A 25,185-nucleotide genomic window follows, 5' to 3' on the forward strand; every position below is an offset into this window, starting at 1 on the left:
CACTTCATTTCGTGAACGCCCCTTACGTACAAGAACATGAGTGCCATTCCTATATAGCTGCGAGAGCAATTATATAGAAATTGACACTGCGTTTAGAAAAGGTCACTGCAGGCACATTTCAGCCGTCGTCTTCGCCGCGATGTTCCGCATGAAGTGCAAGGGCGGTGACATCGCCCCCGCGCGCCGTATGTGCAGTGAAAGCGTGCGGCGGGGAGCCGACGATGACGGCTGAATCTCGTGCGCGCAAAGGAGGAAAGCGAAAAGGAAGCGCGCCGTCTTCCGTCACGCGCTAGGCTCCGAGGGGACGGGAGCGAGGGCGGCGCCGTTGTATTCCGGCAGCAACCGCGTTAGTATTGCGCAACCTCGCGCGCCCTATCTTGAAAGTTGTCTGTGTTGCGGGCAGAGTCAAGACACTTCCGACGGCTCATACCTTTGGGTGTGCTGCGTTCTTCCCGCTCAGTTTTCGTTGAAGCGAAATACTGCACGAAGATTACTTCGCTAGCTGCTGCGCGGCAGAGTGTTGGGGCACCGACGACTCATACCTTTGTGCGTGCTGCGTTCTCGCCACGAGATGAACCCGCTACCTCCATAACGCATACGCAACCCATAGCAACCATAGAATAAAGAAGGTCAACCCTAGAGCGCCTCCGCCTACCCTCGTCCTCCACAACGCCTCGCTTCGCCTCCTGTCACCTTCCCGGCCACCTAGACTTTCGTGTAGGTGGCGTTGCTTTGCCGCCCGCTTGCAAGCTCCCTCAGCGCGCTCCTTCGTATTTTCCACGGCGCGCGATTCTATTCTCCACCTCCAGGCGCCTACAAAAAGTACGGTAATACTAGTCTCACTCCATGCATTTCTCAGTGCCATCTTTGACCTACAAAACTTTCAATGGAGTAACTACATATACAGTCGACCTCCGTTAACTAAACATTGACAGGACAGAGGAAACTTATCGGATTTTCCGGCGGGCCGAATTGAACATGATGCAGAAGAAACGGCTGAACACTGCCGATTCATTTGCCAGTATTTTCCCGATTTAACACACCTCCGAATCAAACATGCGCCCCCTTTCTCTGTTTCCAAAGTGAAAAACGAACAAAGAAATGACATTAAAGCTTTTAAAAATGTCGAAATCTAAAGCTCACACTATTTTTCTAGCACGAAAAATTGCCAAGGGTCTAATGGCAATTTTAATGGCATAGGTTTAAAAATATTCTATCGTATTGTATTACTAATTTCGTTCCTACTAAGACTAAAATAACGCGAAAGAATAATCCTTGGATTACTCGAACTGTAATTCATGCCAAACGGAAGGTCCGGCGACTGAAAAAAACGCAACGACGCCACCCATCAGAACGAACAGCTGAAAAATTAGCATTAGCCACTAACGATTTAAAATCTAAAATCAAAATAGCTAAAGCATTCTATTTTTCAAATACGCTAACAAATTTCCTAAAAGATTCTCCCCAGAAGTTCTGGCGTTACTTAAATCCTAAAGTACATAATGACAGTCACCCGTCCTCGGAGGAAAATCGAAATACTGCAACCACACTGAATAACTACTTTTGTTCCATTTTTACTACAGACGATGGAAATGCACCCCGCAATAGCCCCTGCACCGGCAAACAACTAGGGCCCCTTACTGTGACTGAAACTGGAGTCTTAAACCTACTACTAAATTTAGACACTAAAAAAGGATCGGGGCCTGATAACATTTCTAACACATTCCTGCGCAGATATGCCGAGTGGATTGCGAAGTTTTTAGTAATACTCTTTAACAAATCCCTGTCATCCTGCACCCTTCCTAAAGAATGGAAAACAGCGAAAATAACACCAATACATAAATCAGGAAGCAAATCAGATCCTTGAAACTTCAGACCAATCTCACTAACCAGCACAATATGCAAGCTACTTGAACACATCATCTTAAAGCACATAACAACCTATCTAGAAGATAACCAAATTCTAACGCCTTTCCAGCATGGCTTTCGAAAGGGACTTTCTACCGTTACTCAACTAATTGAACTCGTGCATGACGTAACCATCTCTATTGATCACCAAAAACAAATTGACCTTATTTTCCTAGACTTTTCGAAAGCCTTCGACCGTGTGTCACACCCAAAACTTATTAGGAAGCTTGAACTAACTTTAGGAACTGGCCCAATTTAGACTGGATTACTGATTACCTCACCAACCGTACTCAGTTTGTCGAAATTAACAACGAGAAATCCGTAACAGCTGATGTCACATCAGGTGTACCACAAGGAAGCGTCTTAGCCCCAGTGTGATTCCTAATTTTTATAAACGACCTTCCTGCTAACATCTTTAACAACATTAGACTTTTTGCCGATGACTGCGTGTTATATCAGGAAATTAACTCTGTCGCCGACTATATAGCTTTAAATAACGCCATAGCATCAGTAACCAAATGGTGTGAAGATTGGCAAATGAATATTAACGTTAATAAATCTGTTGTATTATCTGTAACTAGGAAAAAACATAGATCACTCTTTCAGTACACACTAAGCAGCATCACTCTCGTTTCTGTCTGTGAATACAAATACTTAGGCATATTACTAACCTCTGACCTCAGATGGGATGCTCACGTTAACAAAGTCACGGCAACCGCACTAAAACAGTTATTTTTCATTAATAGACGCCTCAGACTAGCACCATCTGATATAAAGTTACTAGCATATAAAACATTTGTCAGACCGGTACTAGAGTATGCAAACGTAGTTTGGTTTCCTTTCACTAACAAGCTGATCAAAAAACTTGAAGGTGTTCAGAGAAAGGCGCTCAGATACATTTTTAACAAACATAGGCTAGCAGACTCACCGACAGAACTACTCAAACAAGCCGGGATGCTAACCCTCCAAAACAGAGCAAAACTAGCGCGCCTTAAAACCATTTACCAACTCATAAATAATCAATTAAATCTGGATACCTCACGATACATAACGAAATCTCAAACGAGGAAAACACGTCATAACCCCCCCCCCACACACACTAAACGAGTATTCATTCCGCACTGACACTTTCAGGTACTCATTCTTTCCACAGACTATACGCGATTGGAACGCTTTGAACGTGGGCTCTGTTAATAGTTCATCACTAACTGCTTTTATCACGCTTGTTGAAAACGATCTACTTACATCTCAGTAATTATTTTGTTTACTGTCAGTATCACTTGGTTACTACCTTTGTTTTGCATTTTAACACATTTATCTGTCCAACCCAAATATTGCAGCGTGAACCTGATTGTATATTTTTTACTGCTACTGATGTATAAGTTTATTCTGTGTATTAATGTGTATTTCCAAACCGTTATTATTGTCATGTTTGTATGTCAGTGTACTTTTTTGAATGCCCTTTCTGTTACGATCCCTGACGGGATTGACAGTATTGAATAAATAAATAAATATGAGTACCGCAATGGCTTTGCGACACAGTTCTTTTTAAGCCCGCTTCGCCGCAATGCGAGTGTTATGCGGTAAAGCACATAAACGCGCAAACGCAGTTTAGGTTTTGTATTCGACTGCACAGTGCAGTCAATTTTCGGCCCTTTCTTTTTTTTTTTTTTTTTTTGTCTAGCAGGCAAGATAGGAGTCAGGTGTGTGCATCCTGACTCGTCAAGTTTGAGTTATCCAGCGAAGACCAATTTTAGGATTGAAATAAAATTTTGGCTTGTAGAAATGCATGGGCACCAGCAGGGACCTTTAGTCAAGATCGAAATAACCAAAAAATCGAGTTAACCGGAGTCGAATTAACAGAAGTCTACTGTATTACAACTTGCAGGCATAAGGGTAAGTCAAACCACATATTAGTTGTGCACCTTTGTAGCTTCAGTATACAACATACCATGTTTTGGCCACGAGTACAAGTGGTGCAATGTGCCCACTGCCCACTAGCTGAAGAAACATGTCACTGCACTTGTTCAATGGTGAAAAGGTACAGATATGCAATGCCTTCCAAGTAAGGATTGCATCATATCGTGTGACACAAAAATATGAGACTTGATGTTTCCTCGAATTACATGATGCTGACCTTTATATTCTTTCATTTATGACACACTGGATACACTGCTTTTAGGTCACGGATTATAGCCATGCGAGAAGTTTCTCTAGGCTTTGCACTTCCTCTCGCCATGCATGAAATGGAGTATAATGTCCCAGCAAAGTGCTGTACCTAGCTTTCTACAGTGGTTTCTTCCAGCCCTCATCTTCTTTTTTTGTGCCTTTGTAATGTAATCTCTCCCCTTTCTTCCCAAGCTGTTCGCACTAAATGTGTGTTCACACATAGCAGACAAACAGTGTTCATAAGCCTGTCAGATCATGCCAATATAGCAAAACCTGGCAGTAACCAGCTTGTTGCCAAATTGTGTCAGCTCATTATCTGCAGCTGAAAAAAAGTGCAATAGGCTCTTTACTGCACTGAAAGCTAAGAGTGTTACCAGTGTTAAGAGAGAACACCCAAGCCAAGCTCTTGCTAGCATTAATATTAAATTTTAATGCCACCTATTTGTTGCCCCAAGACTCTCAAATTGGGAGAACATTAGTTGGACTGCATTACCGGGCAAGTTGACACTTCTGTCTTTTTACCCTGTGCTCAAAAACATTAGGAGGACAGACCCTCTTAATCTCCGGAGTAATGAACAGTCAAAGAAGACCCAAATAAACTGCCCAAACGGAGGTAACTGCAGGCTACTTCAAGTGAGGAAGAGGTGCACTGGTCTCAATGATAACTTCGTCTGTAACAAAGTCATCTCATCCCATAAACAAATGCTGCAAGGTTTTCAGAAGCCCCACATGTCATTCTAGCAAGACTTAATATTTGCCTTTACTGTCCTCAAAAGTATCAGTATGAGGAACCTTTAGCTTGTTTACAACTCACAAGAGCCACAAAAAAAAATATGATCTTTAAAGATAGGATGCTTTTTACGTGTGGTACCCCATAAGCTTTGTTTTGGTGTGACAGTGCTTGCACTTTCAACTATTAAATTTTCCAAAGCAACACAAGGGCTGTAAGAGGTGCCATAGGACTCCAGATTAACGCTGCCCACTTTGGGTCCATTAACAGGCACCTGAAACAAGGTCCACAAACATTTTTGCATTCCACCCCAATCAGATAGCAGCCAGCACAGCTATTAATAGAACTTCAAGCATCACACAAAGCAGCAGAATGACTGAGTCACTGAGCCAACTAAGTAGGTTTTGCTACTTAATTTTAGTTATCAAGTACAGGGCACATGTGTGATCTCTGTGAATCAGCCACTACCATGGTACCATCCTTGATCAGGAGGGCATGGCGCTTCGAGCTGCTAGTCCCAACAATGAGTGTAGTCTCAATTAGTTTGGCAGGCAAACCACTTGTTGCTTCAAGTGGCCAAACTTGCTGGGTGACTGAGTGCTGGCAGCAACAGAAATTCCTAAATACCAAGGGCAGATTTGGATCCACTAAACACTGTCACTACTGCCAGCAAAAAATTTACAAATTACAGAGGACTGTGCACATTATTTCCTTACTAAATGCATCCCCTGCAATTCTTAACAAAATCACAATGTGCACAGGCATCACATTAAAGCAAACCAGGCACAATGAATGCAGTAATAGGTCCTTTTCGTCACTGACACAGTAGTTGAACGACATTAAACTTTGTATCATTCAACAAATGTTACTCTGCACTAAAGATGAGAGGCTGATAAAATCTCGTCAGGTCAGGAAGAATCATGAAAAAAACAATACAGATGCTGGCTAAGATGACATGAAAACGGGCGCCTTGTGAATAAAACTCCTGTGTGGGGACTGAAACGTCAAGCTCTTCATAAATTTTCATCTTTGTCAGCATCTGCCTCGCTGCTCTTCATTATACCCACTTTAATTGCAATTATATGTGATAAGTTAAAGCTTAGAAAAAAGATTTTACACAGCTGAATACTGTTACGAATGCATGCACCAACTTCTCCATTTCATTGACAAGAAAAATGAATATGTCTAACCAAAAACGCATATATCGGTCAGAATGTCAGGCATGACTGCACCGATCAAGAGTACGTAGATTCTGGATAGCACTGAAACTTGCAAGAAATGACACACTGCAATCGAAATTCTGAAAACACACACAACGCTACAGCAACAGAAACAGATACAACAGTGCGCGGATTGCACTGATAACACGAACGCTCACAGCACACCTTCAGCACTCAGCAGTACACCTAACAGCTATCAATCACCATATACTGAATTGGTTTTGGACAGCCACGATAACCACCAAGCAATAACAATCGAAACGTACGACTTTTTGTTTACTGTCTCGGCTGTCACATCTCTCGGAACATAAGCATATCGCCCCAACCAGAAAGGAGATTTGTGCGACAAACTTCGTGCGGCGCTATGAGCACTGCAACAAGTTTACGCGTGAATATCCAGTCAGCACTGACAACAAAAGCGCTGTGTACAAGGCACCACGTGACAAGAAATCGGGCAACAGCTATCGATTACCGCAGAACGAGCATAAACGAGACGTCGAAGCCGGCGAACGTTGTGCGACGGATGTAGACGTGATGCGCTTAGTGCCCAGCCTGCGGCCGCGTTCCTCAAGAACATCTCCACAAGCACACCGCGAACTTTGAGCAACATATCAGGTAAAGAATGTGCCGCACTTCATGTGTCACTTCAAGGCCGAACGAAGCACCAACGACAACGTGCCAGGACGAACCATGGCGCCTATCCATAGTCTGCTTGATCCGTTTTGCGGCTTTCTCGTGACTGTCCGGGTATTTCTTGCATGCAGCTGTGCACACAGAGAGGCTGTCGCGCAGAAGCGAGCCGCTCATCTCCGTGTAACGAAGTACCAGTTCATCATCCATGTCAGCGGCCGACGCGTCAGCCGCGAGTACATCGAAGGCCGAGATGTCGACGACCATTACACAGATACGTGTTGTACAGATGTTTTACGCTGTGCTTGTATGCATTTTCGGCTGCGCCGCTGCAGTCGCGCATCTGGATCAACGGCTCCAAAGCCAACACAGCTCCAAAACTAAACAGACAGCCAACACACACACCCCACAACACCGTCGCCCTCTCTCTGTCCATGACCAGAGAGAGGGCGATGAGAGCTCTGACAACTTTTCTGCATACGTCAAAAACGAAACCCACCAGTAACAAGAGTTAGGGAGTTCCGCTGTAAAGCTGTTTGTGAATAGGGAAACATTCATACAAGCATTCCGAATAATACAACGTTTGTTAAATAATTCACTCTGCTAAACACATTTGTATAGCGCGAATACGTCAACATAATTACACATTACGAGCAATGAAAACAGCGCTAAATAACACGACGAGCAGAGGGACACAGACAACTGCGCTGTCTGTGTCCCTCTGCTCGTCCTGTTGTTTAGCGCTGTTGTTATTGCTCGTAAACATGAACCAACCAGCCCAAATGCGTACTCTTCCGCTGTTTATAACTACACATGTTCACATTCAGTGCAACCTCTTATAATACCATTTATTGCTGTGCGCCCTTAGCGCACAAGACGTGAATGAGGCATAGTTGTTAAAAGGAACGTACCGTGTATTTCAGATGTTTTCATGCCTGGGAATTAGATGCGTAGTGCATCCCAGTGCGCCGTCCTGCAACATCCATCTTTTACTGTTTTGAAAACATTGCACTTGTCGCTCGCGCCTGTAACAGGCACTGTCATCTATATGCACTGTTTCCCTGGAATAGACACCGACCACTAGCTGCTGAGTGGTTTTGCTTTGCCATCAAGCAGTTAAGAAGATAAGCGTTTAAAATATTAGAGCAATGCTGCGTTATTTGTAAAACGTCGTCTTCGTTAAACTCTGTTGGAAGAAGATGAAATCAAACAAAATTACATTGGTTGAATTGACGTAAAGACGTAGAAATGATGTTTAGGGCTTACATACGTTGGTTGTTACAAGCAACGTGTGGTAAAAGGCGACTCTTTTCATCTAATATTTGTTTTAGCAAGAGGTCAAATGCATTTTTAAGGCTTTTGGGCACATAATAAGGTTTCGGTTTCGCTTTTGATTTTCGGCTTTATTTACAAGACAAGTAAGCCGCTACTGGATGGAGCAGTATAATCGCAGAACACCTGTCTTGTGCCGTGTACTGTAGGGACAGCCAGACTCAGCGGATCCGCTCTAACAACATCTGTGTAAAAACAGTCTTAACTGTCTTGTTACCGATCGCAGTCTCCTTGACAAATAGCTCGTCGACTGCTGAAGCTGTCATTTAAGACTTGAACCGGTGTTCGGCTGTTCAGAACCTTACGTCATACTCAACATGGTTTCCATGATAACCCGGGTAATTGTTTTTCATCCTATTGCGATCGCCTAGCTTAATGATATGTCGCTACTTGTGTCTCAGCTTGTTTGTGTCTTGTGTTTTCCCGCGCTGTGCCGGCATGCTTAATATTAGAACAATTGTGTGCGAGCTTGTTTGTATCTTGTGTTTTCCCGCGCTGTGCCGGCATGCTTAGTTTTAGAGCATAGTATATCTTTCTTACTAACATTTTTGCTAGCTGTGCGCAGCAAAGCATGCAGAAAACTCTGGCACGCGATGTATGCAGCGGTTTTTCTGCATTTTTCCGACGCTGCGTGAATGGTGTGGCTGTCAGTGAAATCGCAGAACGCATGATCGTTTTGTAGGTCGTACATTTCTTAACGGTACTACTTGCTTTAAATTAAAACATGTATATGTAAGTATCAAAAGCGGGTTGCCAGGTTTCAAAGTCTATCTCAATCGAACTCTTCGAATGCGATCGAAGGGCGAGGCATGATTCATCATGACAGGTTGGAAGTAGAGCGTGACTGTAAACGACATGTGGAAGCACTGTATTTGTATCGATTTAAGCGCGCTCGAAAGTGCTCGTTTTATAGGGGGACTCACGTTTTGCGGGTACAACTTCATTTTGCTCCACTTTTTCACTCTGAACCAGCCAATCCTGTTGTCTTTTTAAGCACGGGTTTAAACCTTTTCATGCATAACTAAACCTAACCCAGTTCTCTAAAAGCTGATTTTTCATACATACGTCGTTGACAAATAGCAGACAACTGATGACATCTCCTACTAGGACCTTGTTCACCAAATGCTGCCGACCAACTAGCACATGTAAGGCCACATTGTAAGGCCGAATGTATGGAACAAGTTCTCTACATTAAGCGGCAGCAAACTATTTACAAGGTTTCAATGCTAAAAAGTGTGCACAGTCAACCTAAAGCTGCTTCCTTGCTGCTGCCAGAAAGTGTCACAATTTTCATTGCTTATTGCAGAGGTGTCCTGTTCTTATACATGTCTAGCATACCCACATATGCAGACCATGTATTAACCCAGCACTGTAGCCCAGTAACTATGATGTTGTGCTGCTAAGCCCGACGTTGTGGATTTGATCAAGGCCACAGTGGCCACATTTCGATGGGGGCAAAATGTAGGTACACATTAAAAACCTCAGGTTGTCAAAATTAATTCAGAGTCCCCCACTACGACGTGTCTCATAATGAGATCATGGTTTTGCCACCTAAAACTCCAGAATTTTTTTAGTCCATGCATCTTCCTTGCTGACCCACTAAACTGCACAGTGGTCGCTGCACTCTGCTGCCAACAAATTCGTGGGTTTGATCATTGGCAGTAGCACCTGCATTTGGACAAGAGTGTAATGAAAAAAAATTTCCTTATACTGAGATTTTACTGCATGTCAAATGCTCAAAGGCTGTGAAAATTCATTTCAGAACCCTCAATCGCAGTTGGTATTGTGATTGAGGTACAATGTTAAGGTGTAACCCACTGTAGGCTATTGCTTAATCTGCCTCTTGAACCTCACATTAGTTACTTGAATCGGGTTTGATGGGGCAATGTCAAAATAGACCATGCTGTATCAGCCACAAGGTGTTGGAAAATTAATAGTAAAAGGAGCAAAAGCTGTGTTGCTCAAAAGCCTATACAAAATGCCAGTTTTGTCTAGGCAGTTCAAGATTTCCATTAGGGGCACAAGTGGATCATCTCCCTAAACTAAAAGTGAGTGTAGAGTTATATGTAATTTGTATAAATTGGGGAGGTATTTTCATTCTTGTGTGAAAATATGTGGACATGTAATTAAAATGTGCATTCCTGTTAGTGGTTAGTGGCATTTATCATGCATTGTTTTTTCATTTGAATAAAAAATTGTGTGGGAGGTTAATCTGCCACGATCTAACTATCCACAAAGTCTATTAGAAAAAAAGTATTAAAGCTGTAATGTGACAAAGTAAGAGGCATAATTTTCTTAAAGAAATTGGTTAAGATTCTCAAATAAAACTAACTTGCAGACCAAAAGTGATTGATGGAAAAATGTTGCATTTATCAAGTTTCCTTTTTTCTCTTAAATGTTGAGAGCTTCAATAATTTATCTGGTCTCACATTTTTGCACTGTGCCACCACATCTATTTTATCAACGGTAGGTTTCACTCGCAACATGTTAGTTAAAAGAAGTTGCATTCTTGAAAATCTGAGAGCACATTAGAAGCTTTGCTGCAGAAAGGCTGCCTGCAGAAATTTTAGAAGTTCAGACAGCTGTGCTTTGCCTTATAAAGTTGTAAAATGTGCTCTCTTCAGTAAGAGGGTCTAAGTACTGTAACGCAATCTGCACCCTTTCAGCTAAAGCTCGTATGAAACAGCTGTGGACGTATGTCTACATGACAAGCTTATTCTTGCATTGGGGATTAGAACAATAGATGCTCACAAAGTGCAAGTTGCCCATCTGGGTAGATTACAGAAATCTGCACCTGAACAGCTCGGCAATGTTGCCATTTGTGATTTTAGAAAATAGTGGCCACACTTTTGCTGACACCATTTTGTCAGCCATGTCACTTTTTTATCACTGGCATTAGCCAGTGTGATAAGATCTATCAGTACCGACAGGAGGCACCAGTAGATCCAGAGTACAGCCCCTCTAAAACATGCCAGTACTTTAATGCTGACAAAACTGGGCGTGCAATGAGAACCCCATTAAGAAACAGGACAGGTAGTATGCATGCATGTCACAGGAAGTGCACATTTCTCACTGACATTTACAAACTGATAGGCTTTGCAACCTATCTAAAATCTCGCCAAAGGAATGCCAATTCCTTTTCTGATAACCCAACTAATGGTAAGGTGATCATCACGTGCCCAGCCTGTCAGTCATTTCAGCCTCAGTAATTTCTCTTGCTAGCTTGTCTTCTTGAAATCTTCTTAAAACTGCAGCTGACAACCGCACGTGCTGCGATGAGTAGCAAAAAGAGCATCCTTCGATTTGTGCATGTTGCTTCTGCGCTCCCTGGAGTGATCATATGAGTATCTAGTGAACTGCCTGATGCAGTATTTGCTGCAGCTCAAAAGAATTCAATATACCAGATGTTCGACACTATCGGCATGCTTGTATTTCTGCTCCAACAACCATTGTGGTGTCCTTTTCTAGGCATGCTTCTGTTGCACAGGCTGACAAGCTTTTTAGGAGCAGAAAATGTTACTGATACCTGTGCATTACCTGCTGTCATATTAAATTCATGGTGAATATTGTGAAGCATGAAACTATGGCTACTTTATGTGTCTGACCGGTGTACTTATCAGTATGGGTGGTTAGTTTTCGAAGCACTTTCTCAAACAACAATCTGCATATTAATGAGATACCTAGCTTTTGATAAATGAGCTGATTCTTGCACAAGGACTTGTTCCATCAAATAAAGGCTGGATTTTAGCACAACATTCTGAAAAGTCAGGTTAACGATACTTCTTTTCACTCATTTCAGATGCTAACAAAAAAGGGTAGAAAAGGCTTTCTTCTTCAAGTTTCGCAACACCAAGAGTTCTGGTCTACTCTGAAATTAAACATAATTGCTTGTCCTTTCTTTTCTTTTTTAATGAATGTTTTTCCTCCTCCACCTCCTCCTCCGGAAATCTGACCTCCCCCTAAACAGGAAGCTCATAAATTCGTTCTAGGGGATCAGAATACTTGCAAATGATGGTTAGAATATCAGCAACATGCATGTGAAGTAAGTTAAGGTTTTAGTTAAGCAAAATAAAGTTGTCCAGGAATCTAATATATATATATATATATATATATATATATATATATATATATATATATATATACAGATATAACACGCTGTTTTAAATCTATGTAAAGCGACGCTTTTGTGAAGTGGTTAATGAAATGCTATAAGTTTTGTGCATTTCATTCCTGCACCTCTGGCATAAAGGAAACTGGTGTGTACACATGTGCTGTCATGCACCCATGGTATGCCATGTGACAACTCTTTTATTGCCTTCTCTGTATTCATTTCTTCTTATTTATTTTGAATACACCGCCCAATTCTTCATCGATCCCCGTTGTTGGTATGAGCCATAGTATGGAAATCATCATCACCATGCAGTAATAATCTCAAACAGGTAGTTGGTATTGACACAATAGAAATATATGCGTGATTATGGCTTAAAGGTGAGGAAAATGGGGATGGAAAGGTCAGAAAGGTTTGCTTTATTAAAGGAATTGTACTCTTGATGTTGTATATTAGTTGTAATGAGAATGTTTAGGTAGCATTTGTTTTATCAATGAGTAATTTCGTAGAAAACGAGGCCGGCAGCATAGACACCTGTAAGGGAGTAGAAATGGTAGTACTGTCCTGTGTGCAAGCTATTCAGCAAGACAGCAGCAGCACCTACCCAGCCAGCAGCCACGGTCAGAAAGGTCCGTGAGGGTTCGCAAAGAAAGCTTCGCTTTAGAGTTCTTAAATCATTGGCGTTTTCAATTCAAATACGAAGTACACTCTCCGGTTGAGCTTGGAAAAGATCACTAAGATTCAGGGCAACAGGAGAACCAATTCAGAGTGCCTGTGGTTGACTTTTCCAGTCAGTAAAAGTCCATCGAAGGTATAACATTATTAGACCAAGGAAGTTGCTAACTTGCATGCCAGCTGCCTTCTAGCCACATGGTACACACGATGCTGTTGCACCCTGGTTGCTGCTGGTCTTCTTCATTCATGCCAATGCTGCTAAGCATGGCATAAAATTTTTTTTCTTCTTTTTTTCTGCAGCTCAGCGATAAACCATATAAGTGCATACCGTGCAACAAGAGCTTCACAGGACCAGCAAGCCATGCAGAACACAGGGACAGCGACAGGCATCGTAAACTTTTTTCCACCAAAGTTATCCCAGACAGAACAAAGGACAATTATATAAAATGCGATGTTTGCAATACTGAGATATCTGGGGCCGTAAACCTCAGGCAGCATGACAACGGTAAGAAGCACAAAAATGCCATGGCAGCTCAACTCAAGCGTGAGCAAGTCATTCTGAGACGTCCTCTCACAAACACATCCCCTTCCATCGTAACGTCTCTCAGTGTTTCCCCTGATATGACTTCCCTGCATAGTGTTAGCACAACACAGGGTTCGAGGCCCTTACCGTCTCTGTCAAGCTCCTCAAATCTGGTCCAGTCACTACAAGCCAGCATTGATTCCTTGGACAAGCATCAAGAAACCAGAGCTCTGGAATCACCTTCTAGTCTCAGTGACTTGGCCAGTCCGGCTGCCTCCATGTCAAGCACTGCTATTACAACCGTGCAACTCTACAGTCCTGACAATGCACCTGATGGGAATCTTCCATACTCCTCTGAGTTCACGCTACAGGTCAGTGCAAAGTGCATGTTGGTTTTGTTGCTGCACTTACATTGCTATCAGGCTATAGTAACATTTATAACAGTTATCCTGACTTAACAAGAGGGAAGTATCGTCCTGGTAAGATTTACTTGTTCTTTATTGATTCATTGCAGCGTTTTAGCCATGCCCCTGACAGATAATTTTTCTATCCAGGAAAAGACAGCAGGTGCAGTGCAGAAGATTACTGTGTCACCATATAGAAAAGTTCCAGATGTAGAAAAGTTGCTGAGCTATAATTCTCTATACATCTATCATCTGCAAATACAAGCCTGGTTTCTGCAGGGGTTATTCATGTGACACTCAACTATAGCTGGATTCATCCATGAGTTACAATCATCACTACATGTTGGTGGTCAAGTTGTCATGTCAAGTTGTCATAGTCTTCCTGACTACTCAATGGCTTTCAACCGTGTTCCTCATGACAGGCTTCTTCACAATCTTACAGAACGAAATACTGACCTGAAGATTGCTCTACAGATTAAATATTTTCTTACGTTTTGTACACAGTATGTAATATGTAGGATGGATAACTGGTCGACCATCAGAGTTACAGAATGGGTGCCAAGAGACGGGAAGTGCAGTCAAGGATGACAGAAGACAAGGTGGGGTGATGAAATTAGGAAATTTGCATGCACAAGTTAGAATCAGTTGGCGCAGGACAAGGGTAATTGGAGATCAGCAGTAGCAGCCTACTTCTATATCCACCAACAGGATGAAGGCCTCTCCCAGCGATCTCCAATTACCCCTGTCTTGCACTAGCTGATTCCAACTTGCACCTGCAAATTTAATACTTTCTCGCCTTACCTAATTTTCTGCTATCCTCGACTATGCTTCCCTTCCCTTGGCACCCATTCTGTGACTCTAATGGTCCACTAATTGTGTACCCTGCACGTTAAATGGTCTTCCCAGCAGCTCCATTTTTTAGTATTTTTCGGTCCGTCACTATTTTCGTGGCCCTTAGCTTGTTCTCGAGCTTTGTTGTTAAATTCAAAGTTTCTGCCTATATGTTAGCACCGGTGTAATGTATATTTTTCTTTTAAATGACAGTGGTAAGCTCCGAGTCGGGATTTGATAATGCCTGCCATATTCACTCCAGCTTGGTGTTCATTTAACTTCAAATTTAACATGGAAAACATACATTGAGCACACTCTAGCTTCAGAAAACCGTTCACTCAGCTTGCTGAAACAGAACATGAAGTGTGCTCCTTCACATTTGTGTGGACCAGTATATGTCACCCTGATCCACTTGAAAGTCGAATACGCATCAACTATTTGGGACCCTGACCGCACATTTCTAACTGACGACATTAAATCCCTGCAGAACCGTGCTGTCCAATTGATTTATTAATGACAGAGCCTCGAGTGCCTTATGGGTTGCAAAATTCATTGTCCAGCATTAACGAAAACTTCGGCAGCATGTTACACTCCTGTAACACATGAAGGCAAAAGCCTGCGGTACACTTGGTAATGCATTAAGTTATATGATCGGAGGAGTCAGAATTCTTGCAAGACATAACGAGCTGCAGTGTGAAGTACATGTGTGGTCACTTCAGGTCAACCTCCTCAACGACACATGCAAACACTTAATGCACAACCTAAAGGCGAAGCATGCTTGTCGGCAGTAAGTGTTACAAATGGGTAACACAAGCCGAACGCAATTATCTTGCATCCTCTCAGCACGGGAGAGCAGCACTTGCAGTCAAACAGCTTGCTCCCACCACTTTGTTTCTCACTTGGCGAGCATCATCAGCCATAGTGTACTCCCGAGGCCCACTGCGCAATCCGCTAGGCCCCGGGTGAGCATCCTCCATCACCATTTCTCTCTCTCTTCGCAGTCAATGGTTGCCACAACCGCCGCCGCATGACGTCCGTGACACAACACCTGTTTTTCTATCTGCACATGCCACTCGTTCCCCTGTCCACCCACCGCTCACTCAGAGAAGGTCACGTGGGTTTTTTCGTACCACTTGACTGACTAGACGCCACATTTTTTTTCAAGGCCATCGCATGACAACCTGCTTAAGGCTCTCGCCTAAGAAACTGACTGTCCAGATTTTAGCACCAAAATTCAATGGCACCACAATTCATGCTCCCATCCACGACCATTGGTGGGACTTGAACCCACGACCTTTGGTGTTAATTAAGGCATAATTAAGGCACTCAAACCCGCAACCTTTGGTGGGAGTCCAACCCTCAGCCTTTGGTGGGACGAGAATTCAATGGCACCGAAATCGACATTGATGGTCGAACCCACAAACATGTGGGAGTGGAACCCACGAGCTTTGGTATTAATTAAGGTACTTGTACCCACGACCTTTCGTGGGACAAAAATCCAATGGCACCAAGATTGGTGGTGCCACTATTGATGGTCGAACCCACGGCCATTGGTGGTAGTCGAACACGTGACTTTCGTGTTAACTAAGGCAAAGTTAATTATGGCACTTGAACTCACGACCTTTGGAGCACGTCGAACCCTCGACCTTCGGTGAGACAAAAATTCAGTAGCACCATTGATGGCAGGCAAACCCATGACCTTTGTTAGAAGAAAACAAGTAATAGAAAGTAACATATTCAAATGAGACTGTCAGGTAATCTAAAAATTGTCTCTTAGCATGTAAGCCTTCATCCTCTCTAGTGTATGCTAAAGTGACTGTCATCTTATTATTCATGACACTCAACTGTAACGGCACTAAAAAGGCTTGCTGAACTCGACAATCTTGCATGCCACTGACAAATAACTTGGCTGTCACTTCTTCGCAAGCTCTACTATGTCAACTTGCTGCATGAAGACTTCTTTCAAACCCCTTCTGTAATCTTCCCTCAACACACTCATTCCTGTAAGATAAAGCGCTTCTCATGTCAAACACACCATTTTGCCCAGTCCATACCTAGAATGATAATCAATCGAAATATTCTGTCGCCTGACATACTCACTGTTCTTCACCTGCATAAATTCCGTGAGCTTGTGAGTGACGCCTGTTACAGCGTGTGACGCATTTCATGCATTTGTTTGTATTTCTATGTCTGCCACATGCAATATTCTTTTATTAGAAATTTGCTGTTGCTTAACATGCAATCTCTTCTATATTTTTTTTTTTTTTTTGCTGTCTGATGCCATGCCTGCAAATATGTTTGTATGTATGTATTACGTTATTTTATTACCCTCTCCCCCCTCATCCCCCTTTGTGATACCCTCAGAAGAGAGCCTTTATGGGTACTTTGAAATTATAATATTGATAGAAAGATAGACTAATGCATCTATTGAATGATTGAGGGAATTGAATATCCGATTGCAGCAGTTGGTTTGTGAAATATACCTTAGTGGAAGGTTCTGGATTATCCTTGCTTGGCCAACTGGTATTATTTAATGTGTGCATTAATGCATACAGTGAGTGTTCTTATATTTTATTCCCATCAAAATAGAGCTACTGGTATCGGGAATAAAACCAGAATGAAACTCGTTCAAATGAAGAAATGTTTCTGCAAGGAAGCTGAATATTGTTAAGTAGAAAGGGTACGACAGACAAAAAGAAACAGCATTAAATTAAAGGAGTATAGATGCCTTATTTACTCATGAAAGGCCCACTCTTTCTTTAGTGGATTTTTCAAAAGGTGAGGGCCTTACACAAGGAAGGCCTATGGCTACTCACTGAAACCCCGAACAGCATTCCAACTGCTGTGCGGAATAACACAACCACTGGTGGTCAACTATGAACACATTGTATCCAGTGCCCTCGCCGGTACTACTGCTCTCATCCTTCCTTAGCTGACCTCATTGGAGCCCACCAAATGTGGTCATCCTCTGTGCTTACCATACTCTGAGATTCCTGTCAGCTTTAAGCTATTGATGACAACCTTAAAACAAAACTGCTGCATGCCATGCATTCAATATCCACATGCACACACCCTTCAGCCCAATGCCCATTTCATCTGCCCAAAAGCACAATGCATCGAAGTAATGAGCTGCAGCACGGCTAATTCTGTCGAAGCATGCTGAATCTATTCAGCATGATCCAAGCAGGTACGATGACGCCATCATTGGCAGAACAGCGACTTGTGCCATATGGTAGCTGCTTGTGGAAATTAACACATTCGCTGCGACGTGAGTCAAGGATAGGTCGCTGCAGTTATTCCCTTCTTGCGGATGCACAGAGCTTTCATGCTGTGTGCAAGCGAAATTTTTGGTAGAAAATAGCAGACCGCAAAATTCTCGCTGTTTCTGATCGGACGTGTCGGAGTGCCATGTTTTTGCACATTGAGGAAACTTCATCACGATCATCAGCCTGGTTACACCCACTGCAGGGCAAAGACCTCTCCCATACGTCTCCAACTACCCCAGTCATGTGCTAATTGTGGCCATGTTGTCCCTGCAAACTTCTTAATCTCACCCACCCACCTAACTTTCTGCCGCCCCCTGCTACACTTCCCTTCCCTTGGAATCCAGTCCGTAACCCTTAATGACCATCGGTTATCTTCCCTCCTCATTACATGTCCTGCCCATGCCCATGTCCTTTTCTTGATTTCGACTAAGATGTCATTAACTTGCGTTTGTTCCCTCACCCAATCTGCTCTTTTCTTGTCCCTTACACCCATCATTCTTCTTTCCATAGCTCGTTGTGTCGTCCTCAATTTAAATAGAACCCTTTTCGTAAGCCTCCAGGTTTCTGCCCCATATGTGAGTACTGGTAAGATACAGCTGTTATACACTTCTCTCTTGAGGAATAATAGCAACCTGCTGTTCTTGATCTGAGAATGCCTGCCAAACGCACCCCGCCTCATTCTTATTCTACTGATTATTTCAGTCTCATGATCCGGATCCGTGGTCACTACCTGTCCTAAGTAAATGTATTCCCTTACCACTTCCGGTGCCTCGCTACCTCTTGTTAACTGCTGTTCTCTTCTGAGACTGTTAAACATTACTTTAGTTTTCTGCAGATTAATTTTTAGACCCACCCTTCTGCTTTGCCTCTCCAGGTCAGTGAGCATGCGTTGCAATTGGTCCCATGAGTTACTAAGCAAGGCTATATCATAAACGAATTGCAAGTTACTAAGGTATTCTCCATTAACTCTTGCCCCCAATTTCCCCCAATCCAGATCTCTGAATACCTTCTGTAAACACGCTGTGAATAGCAATGGAGAGATCTATCTCCCTGCCTGACGCCTTTCTTTATTGGGATTTTGTTGCTTTCTTTATGGAGGACTACAGCTGCTGTGGAGCAACTATAGATATATCTCAGTATATTTACATACAGCTCGTCTACACCCTGATTCTGTAATGCCTCCATGACTGCTGAGGTTTCGACTGAATCAAAGGCTTTCTCGTAATCAATGAAAGCTATATATAAGGGTTGGTTATATTCCGCACATTTCTATATCACCTGATTGATAGTGTGATTATGGTCTATTGTTGGGTAGCCTTTACGAAATCCTGCCTGGTCCTTTGGTTGACAGAAACCTAAGGCGTTCGTGATTCTAGTTGTGATTACCTTAGTAAATACTTTGTAGGCAATGGACACTAAGCTGATCGGTCTATAATATTTCAAGTCTTTGGTGCCCCCTTTCTTATGGATCAGGATTATGTTGGCGTTCTTCCAAGATTCCGGTACGCTCGAGGTCATGAGGCATTGCGTATACAGGGTGGCCGGTTTTTCTAGAACACTCTGCCCACCATCCTTCAACAAATCTGCTGTTACCTGATCCTCCCCAGCTGCCTTCGCCCTTTGCATAGCTCCCAAGGTGTGCTTTACTTCTTCCGCCGTTACTTGTGGGATGTCAAATTCCTCTAGACTATTCTCTCTCACATTATCGTCGTGGGTGCCACTGGTACTGTATAAATCTCTATAGAACTCCTCAGCCACTTGAACTATCTCATCCATATTAGTAATGATATTGCTGGCTTTGTCTCTTGACGCATACATCTGATTCTTGCATATTCCTAGTTTCTTCTTCACTGCTTTTAGGCTTGCTCCTTTCCTGGGAGCATGTTCAATTCTATCCATATTATACTTCCTTATGTCAGCTGTCTTATGCTTGTTGGTTAACTCGGAAAGTTCTGCCTGTTCTATTCTAGCTGTAGGGTTAGAGGCTTTCATACATTGGCGCTTCTTAATCAGATCTTTCGTCTCCTGCGATAGCTTACTGGTATCCGGTCTGATGAAGTTACTACTGACTTCTATTGCACACTCCTTAATGATGTCCATAAGATTGTCGTTCATTGCTTCAACACTAAGGTCCTCTTCCTGAGTTAAAGCCGAATATCTGTTCTGTAGCTTGATCCAGAATTCCTCTATTTTCCCTCTTACTGCTAACTCATTGATTGGCTTCTTATGTACGAGTTACTTCCGTTCCCTCCTCAAGTCTAGGCTAATTTGAGTTCTTACCATCCTATAGTCATTGCAGCGCACCTTGCCGAGCACATCCACATCTTGTATGATGCCAGGGTTAGCGCAGAGCATGAAGTCTATTTCATTTCTAGTCTCACCATTCGGGCTCCTCCACGTCCACTTTCGGCTATCCCGCTTGCGGAAGAACATATTCATTATCCGCATATTATTCCATTCTGCAAACTCTACTAATAACTCTCCCCTGCTATTCCTAGAACCTATGCCATATTACCCCATTAACTTTACTCCAGCCTGCTTCTCGCCTACCCTGGCATTGAAGTCACCCATCAGTATAGTGCATCTTGTTTTGACTTTACCCATCGCCGATTCCACGTCTTCATAGAAGCTTTCGACTTCCTGGTCATCATGACTGGATGTAGGGGCGTAGGCCTGTATGACCTTCAATTTGTACCTCTTATTAAGCTTTACAACAAGACCTGCCACCCTCTCATTGATGCTATAGAATTCCTGTATGTTACCAGCTATATCCTTATTAATCAGGAATCCGACTCCTCGTTCTTGTCGCTCCGCTAAGCCCCTGTAGCACAGTACGTGCCCGCTTTTTAGCACTGTATATGCTTCTTTTGTCCTCCTAACCTCACTGAGCCCTATTATATCCCGTTTACTTCAACGGAAACTTCAAAGAAGCATAGCTCCCTGGTGAATCACTGCTGGGCTACGATGCACCAGAGGGATATGACAAGTGACCCATTGGTAGACCATCATTCACAGGAATCAAAACCAAAATGTCCTGTCACAGTAACCATGCTGACTAGCACACAAGTACACTCGTGGCACTCACTAAAACTTTTTTTTTCAAATTTTCACGCTCTAAAGTAGGAGTGTAGGCCTTATACAAAGGAGGACTTTATACTAGTAAATAAACCATTTGGCAAAAAATTTAAGGAATTTGACATGTAATTGTCATGCTAGAATCCTTGATTTCTTGTGGAACTCTACATAGCCTCTTCAGTTTTTTCTCATCGGACAACATTGTAACTTCTGTATTCTCTGGCTGCTCTTTATGCCAATTCCTTTTTTTTTCCCACTATCTTCTACACATCCATAACTTTCTGGTGTACAAGAGGCTGCATGGCTCTTGTTGGACATCAGGGCAGAGTTACTGCTGTCTTGAATTAAGAGCTACAATATAGTGCATTGAAAAATAGTGCAGATAGATTGCAAGGAAGGAATGCCATTGTAGTAACAACTTGTGCAATGATGGTCAATCACCATGCTCCAAAAATGTTTTCAGTTTCCTCACTGAGCTTTCTGAATTTCTTTGGGAAGAGTTGATGCTGCCACATCTGTTGATGGAAAGCAATAGTGCGTAGAATAATTACAGCAGTGCATGCTTGGAAAGGCATATTGATAGTTTGTCCTCACTTGGGCATGGTAAACCTCTGCTTCAATCTCGTATGCTTGCTTTCCATCGGCGAGAGTGTATGCAGAACTTCTCACCAAATTTGTTCTAATGTAAGGCATACACAGGCCTTGCACAAAGATCTTCACAAGCACTTTCATTTTCACTTTTTGCATTCATAAAAAAAAAATGAGGTTCCTCTAGCACAATCACTTAGATGCACATGTGTTGAATATCCTTACAGTCTTGATAGAGTGTGGTGGTTCCCGCTCACTCTGTTCTTTCACATCAGTGCTATTTCATTTTCTCCACAGCCAAACAGTGGACCATACCAGTGCAAGACATGCCAAAAAAGATTCACAGGGCCAGCAAGCTACGCAGAGCACAGGGACATCTGTATCCACAGCGTGCAATGCTTCTCTAGGGCAGACTCTTCATCTCCAGCCAATAATTACATTTGGTGTGACATTTGCAAGACTCGGATTTCCGGTGTGATGAACATGGAAGCACATGACAGTGGGAAAAAGCACAGAAGGGCTCTGTCTATGCTTCAGCGTGCTTTAGATCCTGGGCACCAGCAGGAGACCACAAAAGTGTGCATCGAAAGTTCTTCCTCCAGAATTGCCACAGCAATATCAGTTCCTGCAGGCAGAACTTCTTCGCTAGCTATTACACAATGTGAGAATGTGCCGTCTGCTGCACGGATGTTGTGCTTTCCACCTTCTCAACCAGCAGCAGACAACGCCAATTCCTTGCACACTTTGCAGGAGTTGACTGCTCTAGATTCAAGCACTTGTGCCTCAAACCTGCACAATGGCTCCACATCAGATGCTGCTGCTTCTGGAACCACAATCAGAAACCAAGCTAATATTCAGGATTGTTCCACCGATAATGAGAGGAAGTACAAGGAACCGGTGAAACCTACGAAGGACAAAGACAAAGAACAAAGTGCAAGCTTCACAAGCAGTGAGGCAGCAGGAAAAAGTTTTCACATCACACACAGTGCTGTTGATGTGGTGTACAGCGATGACGGAACAAAATGCAGAATGGGTAACATCGAAGGTTATGGTTGCAGGAAATGTGGAATCGCCTTGTTTCAAAATGTGGAGGCCGCACAGCGCCACTACAGAACAGACGGCCACACCGCTATTGCTGACCCACTGTAGTGGGGCTGCCTCAGTGCAGTTAATAGCGAAATGCAGGGCCAAGCTCAGACTTAGTTGTCAGGTGCAATTTCGTACTCATTTTATGACCAGCTGCACACTTGGTTCCTTTTGCATGGCACGACAGCAGTCTTCACAGCAACAGCTGTTACAGGTACTATGCATGACTATACTAATTGGTATGTCATTATTGAGAAAATGAAGGACCAAGATGACACAAGAGAAAGTGGACACATACAAGTGCTCACTCGCTACTGAGTCATTACTGTGCCTAAAAGAAAACAAGAATAAATCAAGGAATAATGAAAACAAAAAGCAAGGCTCCCATAAATGGCAACTAAGCTGCAGTTCTTCAAATGCTTTCTACCCCGACAGTGATCCTGTATTTTACTGAACTGACTAGAAATGTTGGGATATGATTTCTTGTTTCTCTTTTTTTGTCTATTTTAGACACTAAATATATATTTGCATTGTCCCTATGTTGTTAATGACTTTGTACTTTTCCTGACTTTTATGCAGTGCTTATGTGATACCCTTTACATTATACATTCTATGGAAGCACAGCTTATATTTGTTAAACAGCCTAGAGGTGACGTCATTCAAGGGCTGGGTCGAGCCATTAGCTATTGTTAAAGAGACACTTAGCTTACTGTAGAGCTTTGCATGTGAAGCTTTCATACTGAGCTGTACTAAGCTTGATCTACCTTACCAATTTCACAAAAGAAGCCTTAAGCCATCATTTGAATATATTTTCTCTTTCATGTGTGTTGCATTGGACGGTGCATCCTCCTGGTTTGTACATTTATTATTCTCTTTTTTTTTTCACAATTATAATACTTTCAATCAGCAATTAAAGTGCTGATGGCATAAATTGCAGGATTCTGTGCCCTGAAAATACCCGTGTCTCTTGCACTTTAGTGAAAGTTGTTAGATTATCTTCTTTGTCACGAGTTCAATAAAACAAATGAGTTCACAGAAATGTGCAAGCTATGGCTATGAAAAACAATTTTTCACCTCCATAATAAAGCTGAAGTTTTAATATAAATTCGTCCTGGTGCAAAAACCAAAAGCAATGATATCATCTTAACAGGGCCTCGTTGGCGAATTGAATTAGTTTTGAATTATCAAAGTCTAAACTGACATGAGTCTGATTGTTTCTTTCTTTCCTTTCTATTTTTTTAAAGTTCTTTCGTAAGAATTTGCTCCAGAGCATATGAGGGATAAAATACAATCAAATAAGAGCTTGTATATATTTATTTGTGTTCTGTGCCAATCCCATGTTCTAACCGATGTGAGCAGTATGAAGATATTGTAAACCATTTTGAGTGCCTCATTTGCAAGTTGTGTATATGCATTGTTCCTACTTCAGTACTGCAACACTTTGTTCCTACCGCAGTCAACTCGGATTCACTCCAACTCACAGGGACTAATTATGTTTCTTTAAAATATCAGGACAGTGTCTGCTCTGGTGTCAAATAAAATAAAGTTAAAATAGTATTTGCAAACCTGGTTATGTTTGAACAGTTAAAGCTGCAGCACACAAAGGAAAAGATGTAAAGGAGCAAACAGCACTGTACGTGTCTGTGTGCACTATCGATTAACATGTGTTTCTAAATAGGCCACACCCACCCATATCTTAACATTTGAACAGCTCTGGAACCAGGCATATACATATGTGGTGTATATGCATACTGACCATTTGCATTGATGACAACTGGATTGGTGGCACTAATTTGTGGTGACACCCATCAACACACACAGCACCTTGAGTACCAAACATTTTCTTTGACTACCCATACTTTACCAACACACTCTAAAAGGGCATGTTTTAGCCTCATCCCATTACACCTGGAAAGCAGAAAATTGATATAGCAAAATATTTTTTTGGCTTGCCTCATTTCAGAATGCATTGAAAACATGGCAAGGAAAACAAGCTTTTGAGGTTTGTTTGAACTTACCAGAAATATTACTTGTATGAGTTTGATATCTACTGTTATGCTAATGTATAATGCTTGTTCTAGTTTCTTATTGCACAGTGGTCTCTGTCATCTAAACATGTTTTCGAGTGGCAAAATTTTGTCATTGCGTGAGAAAAAAATGGCCATTTGGTGGTGCCATTGGGGCAGTTGTGTGCGTTAGGCTGTAGGCATACTGGCAACAGCTAAGTGTTGGAACATTTGCCTTCTAGCTCTTCCCTATGGCATTCACTGACACTGAAGCACAGCATTAAAGTGTAATTTTCACTCAAGCACTTACAGTTCAGTTTTGTAGCTATTTGTAGGCAATGTATAAATACTGTACATTCCGTACGTTAGAACAGTGTAGGATGTTGCCATGATGTCACATAGCCACCACAACATGCATTATAGTTTCATGATACAGTAGACTTCCGTTAATTTGACTCCTGTTAATTCGATCTTTTTTTTTTTTTTTTAATTCTATCCTGACCGAAAGTCCCGGCCAGTGCGCATACATTTCTATGGGCCAAAACTTTCGTCATTTTGGCCCAGAATTGGCCATCGCTAGATAATTCGAACTTGAACAGTCAGCACTTACGCGCCTGACCTCTGTAGGGACCCC

At 42.4% G+C, this 25,185-nt stretch overlaps 2 protein-coding genes across 5 annotated transcripts in view; one reads left to right on the forward strand and one right to left on the reverse strand.

Annotated features, from left to right (window-relative positions):
* LOC126527059 (uncharacterized) overlaps positions 1–25,185 on the reverse strand; it is a 61,556-nt gene that overhangs the window by 21,903 nt on the left and 14,468 nt on the right. Inside the window, exon 2 of one of the 3 annotated variants that reach the window (XM_055068541.2) lies at positions 7,569–7,630. The exons of 1 other annotated variant lie outside the window; for it this stretch is intronic. The gene's annotated coding sequence lies outside the window, so the exon portion shown is untranslated. Of the gene's footprint in view, positions 1–7,568; positions 7,986–25,185 lie in introns of those variants that run through there. One more of the 3 variants, XM_050174780.2, reaches the window with a different exon arrangement.
* LOC126527061 (uncharacterized) lies at positions 8,108–24,110 on the forward strand. 2 transcript variants are annotated; one of them, XM_050174782.3, is made up of 3 exons: positions 8,108–8,327; positions 13,073–13,666; positions 21,757–24,110. In XM_050174782.3, exons 1-3 carry the CDS (start codon positions 8,307–8,309, stop codon positions 22,606–22,608), a joined length of 1,467 nt encoding a protein of 488 aa, XP_050030739.1. In that variant the 5' UTR covers positions 8,108–8,306; the 3' UTR covers positions 22,609–24,110. The 2 variants fall into 2 exon arrangements, with proteins under 2 accessions (XP_050030739.1, XP_054924518.1); XM_055068543.2 differs by lacking the exon at positions 8,108–8,327 and adding an exon at positions 10,015–10,037.

This window comes from Dermacentor andersoni, chromosome 9, assembly GCF_023375885.2.
Source record: "Dermacentor andersoni chromosome 9, qqDerAnde1_hic_scaffold, whole genome shotgun sequence".
In the NCBI taxonomy this organism is placed as follows: Eukaryota; Metazoa; Arthropoda; class Arachnida; order Ixodida; family Ixodidae; genus Dermacentor; species Dermacentor andersoni.

Excerpts from the sequence above, each read along its gene's own strand:
- LOC126527061 (XM_050174782.3), top strand. The coding sequence starts at position 8,307 with ATGGTTTCCATGATAACCCGG. Across the intron at positions 8,328-13,072 it reads TGGTTTCCATGATAACCCGG|CTCAGCGATAAACCATATAA; the intron begins GTAATTGTTTTT and ends TTTTTTCTGCAG. Across the intron at positions 13,667-21,756 it reads CCTCTGAGTTCACGCTACAG|CCAAACAGTGGACCATACCA; the intron begins GTCAGTGCAAAG and ends TTTTCTCCACAG.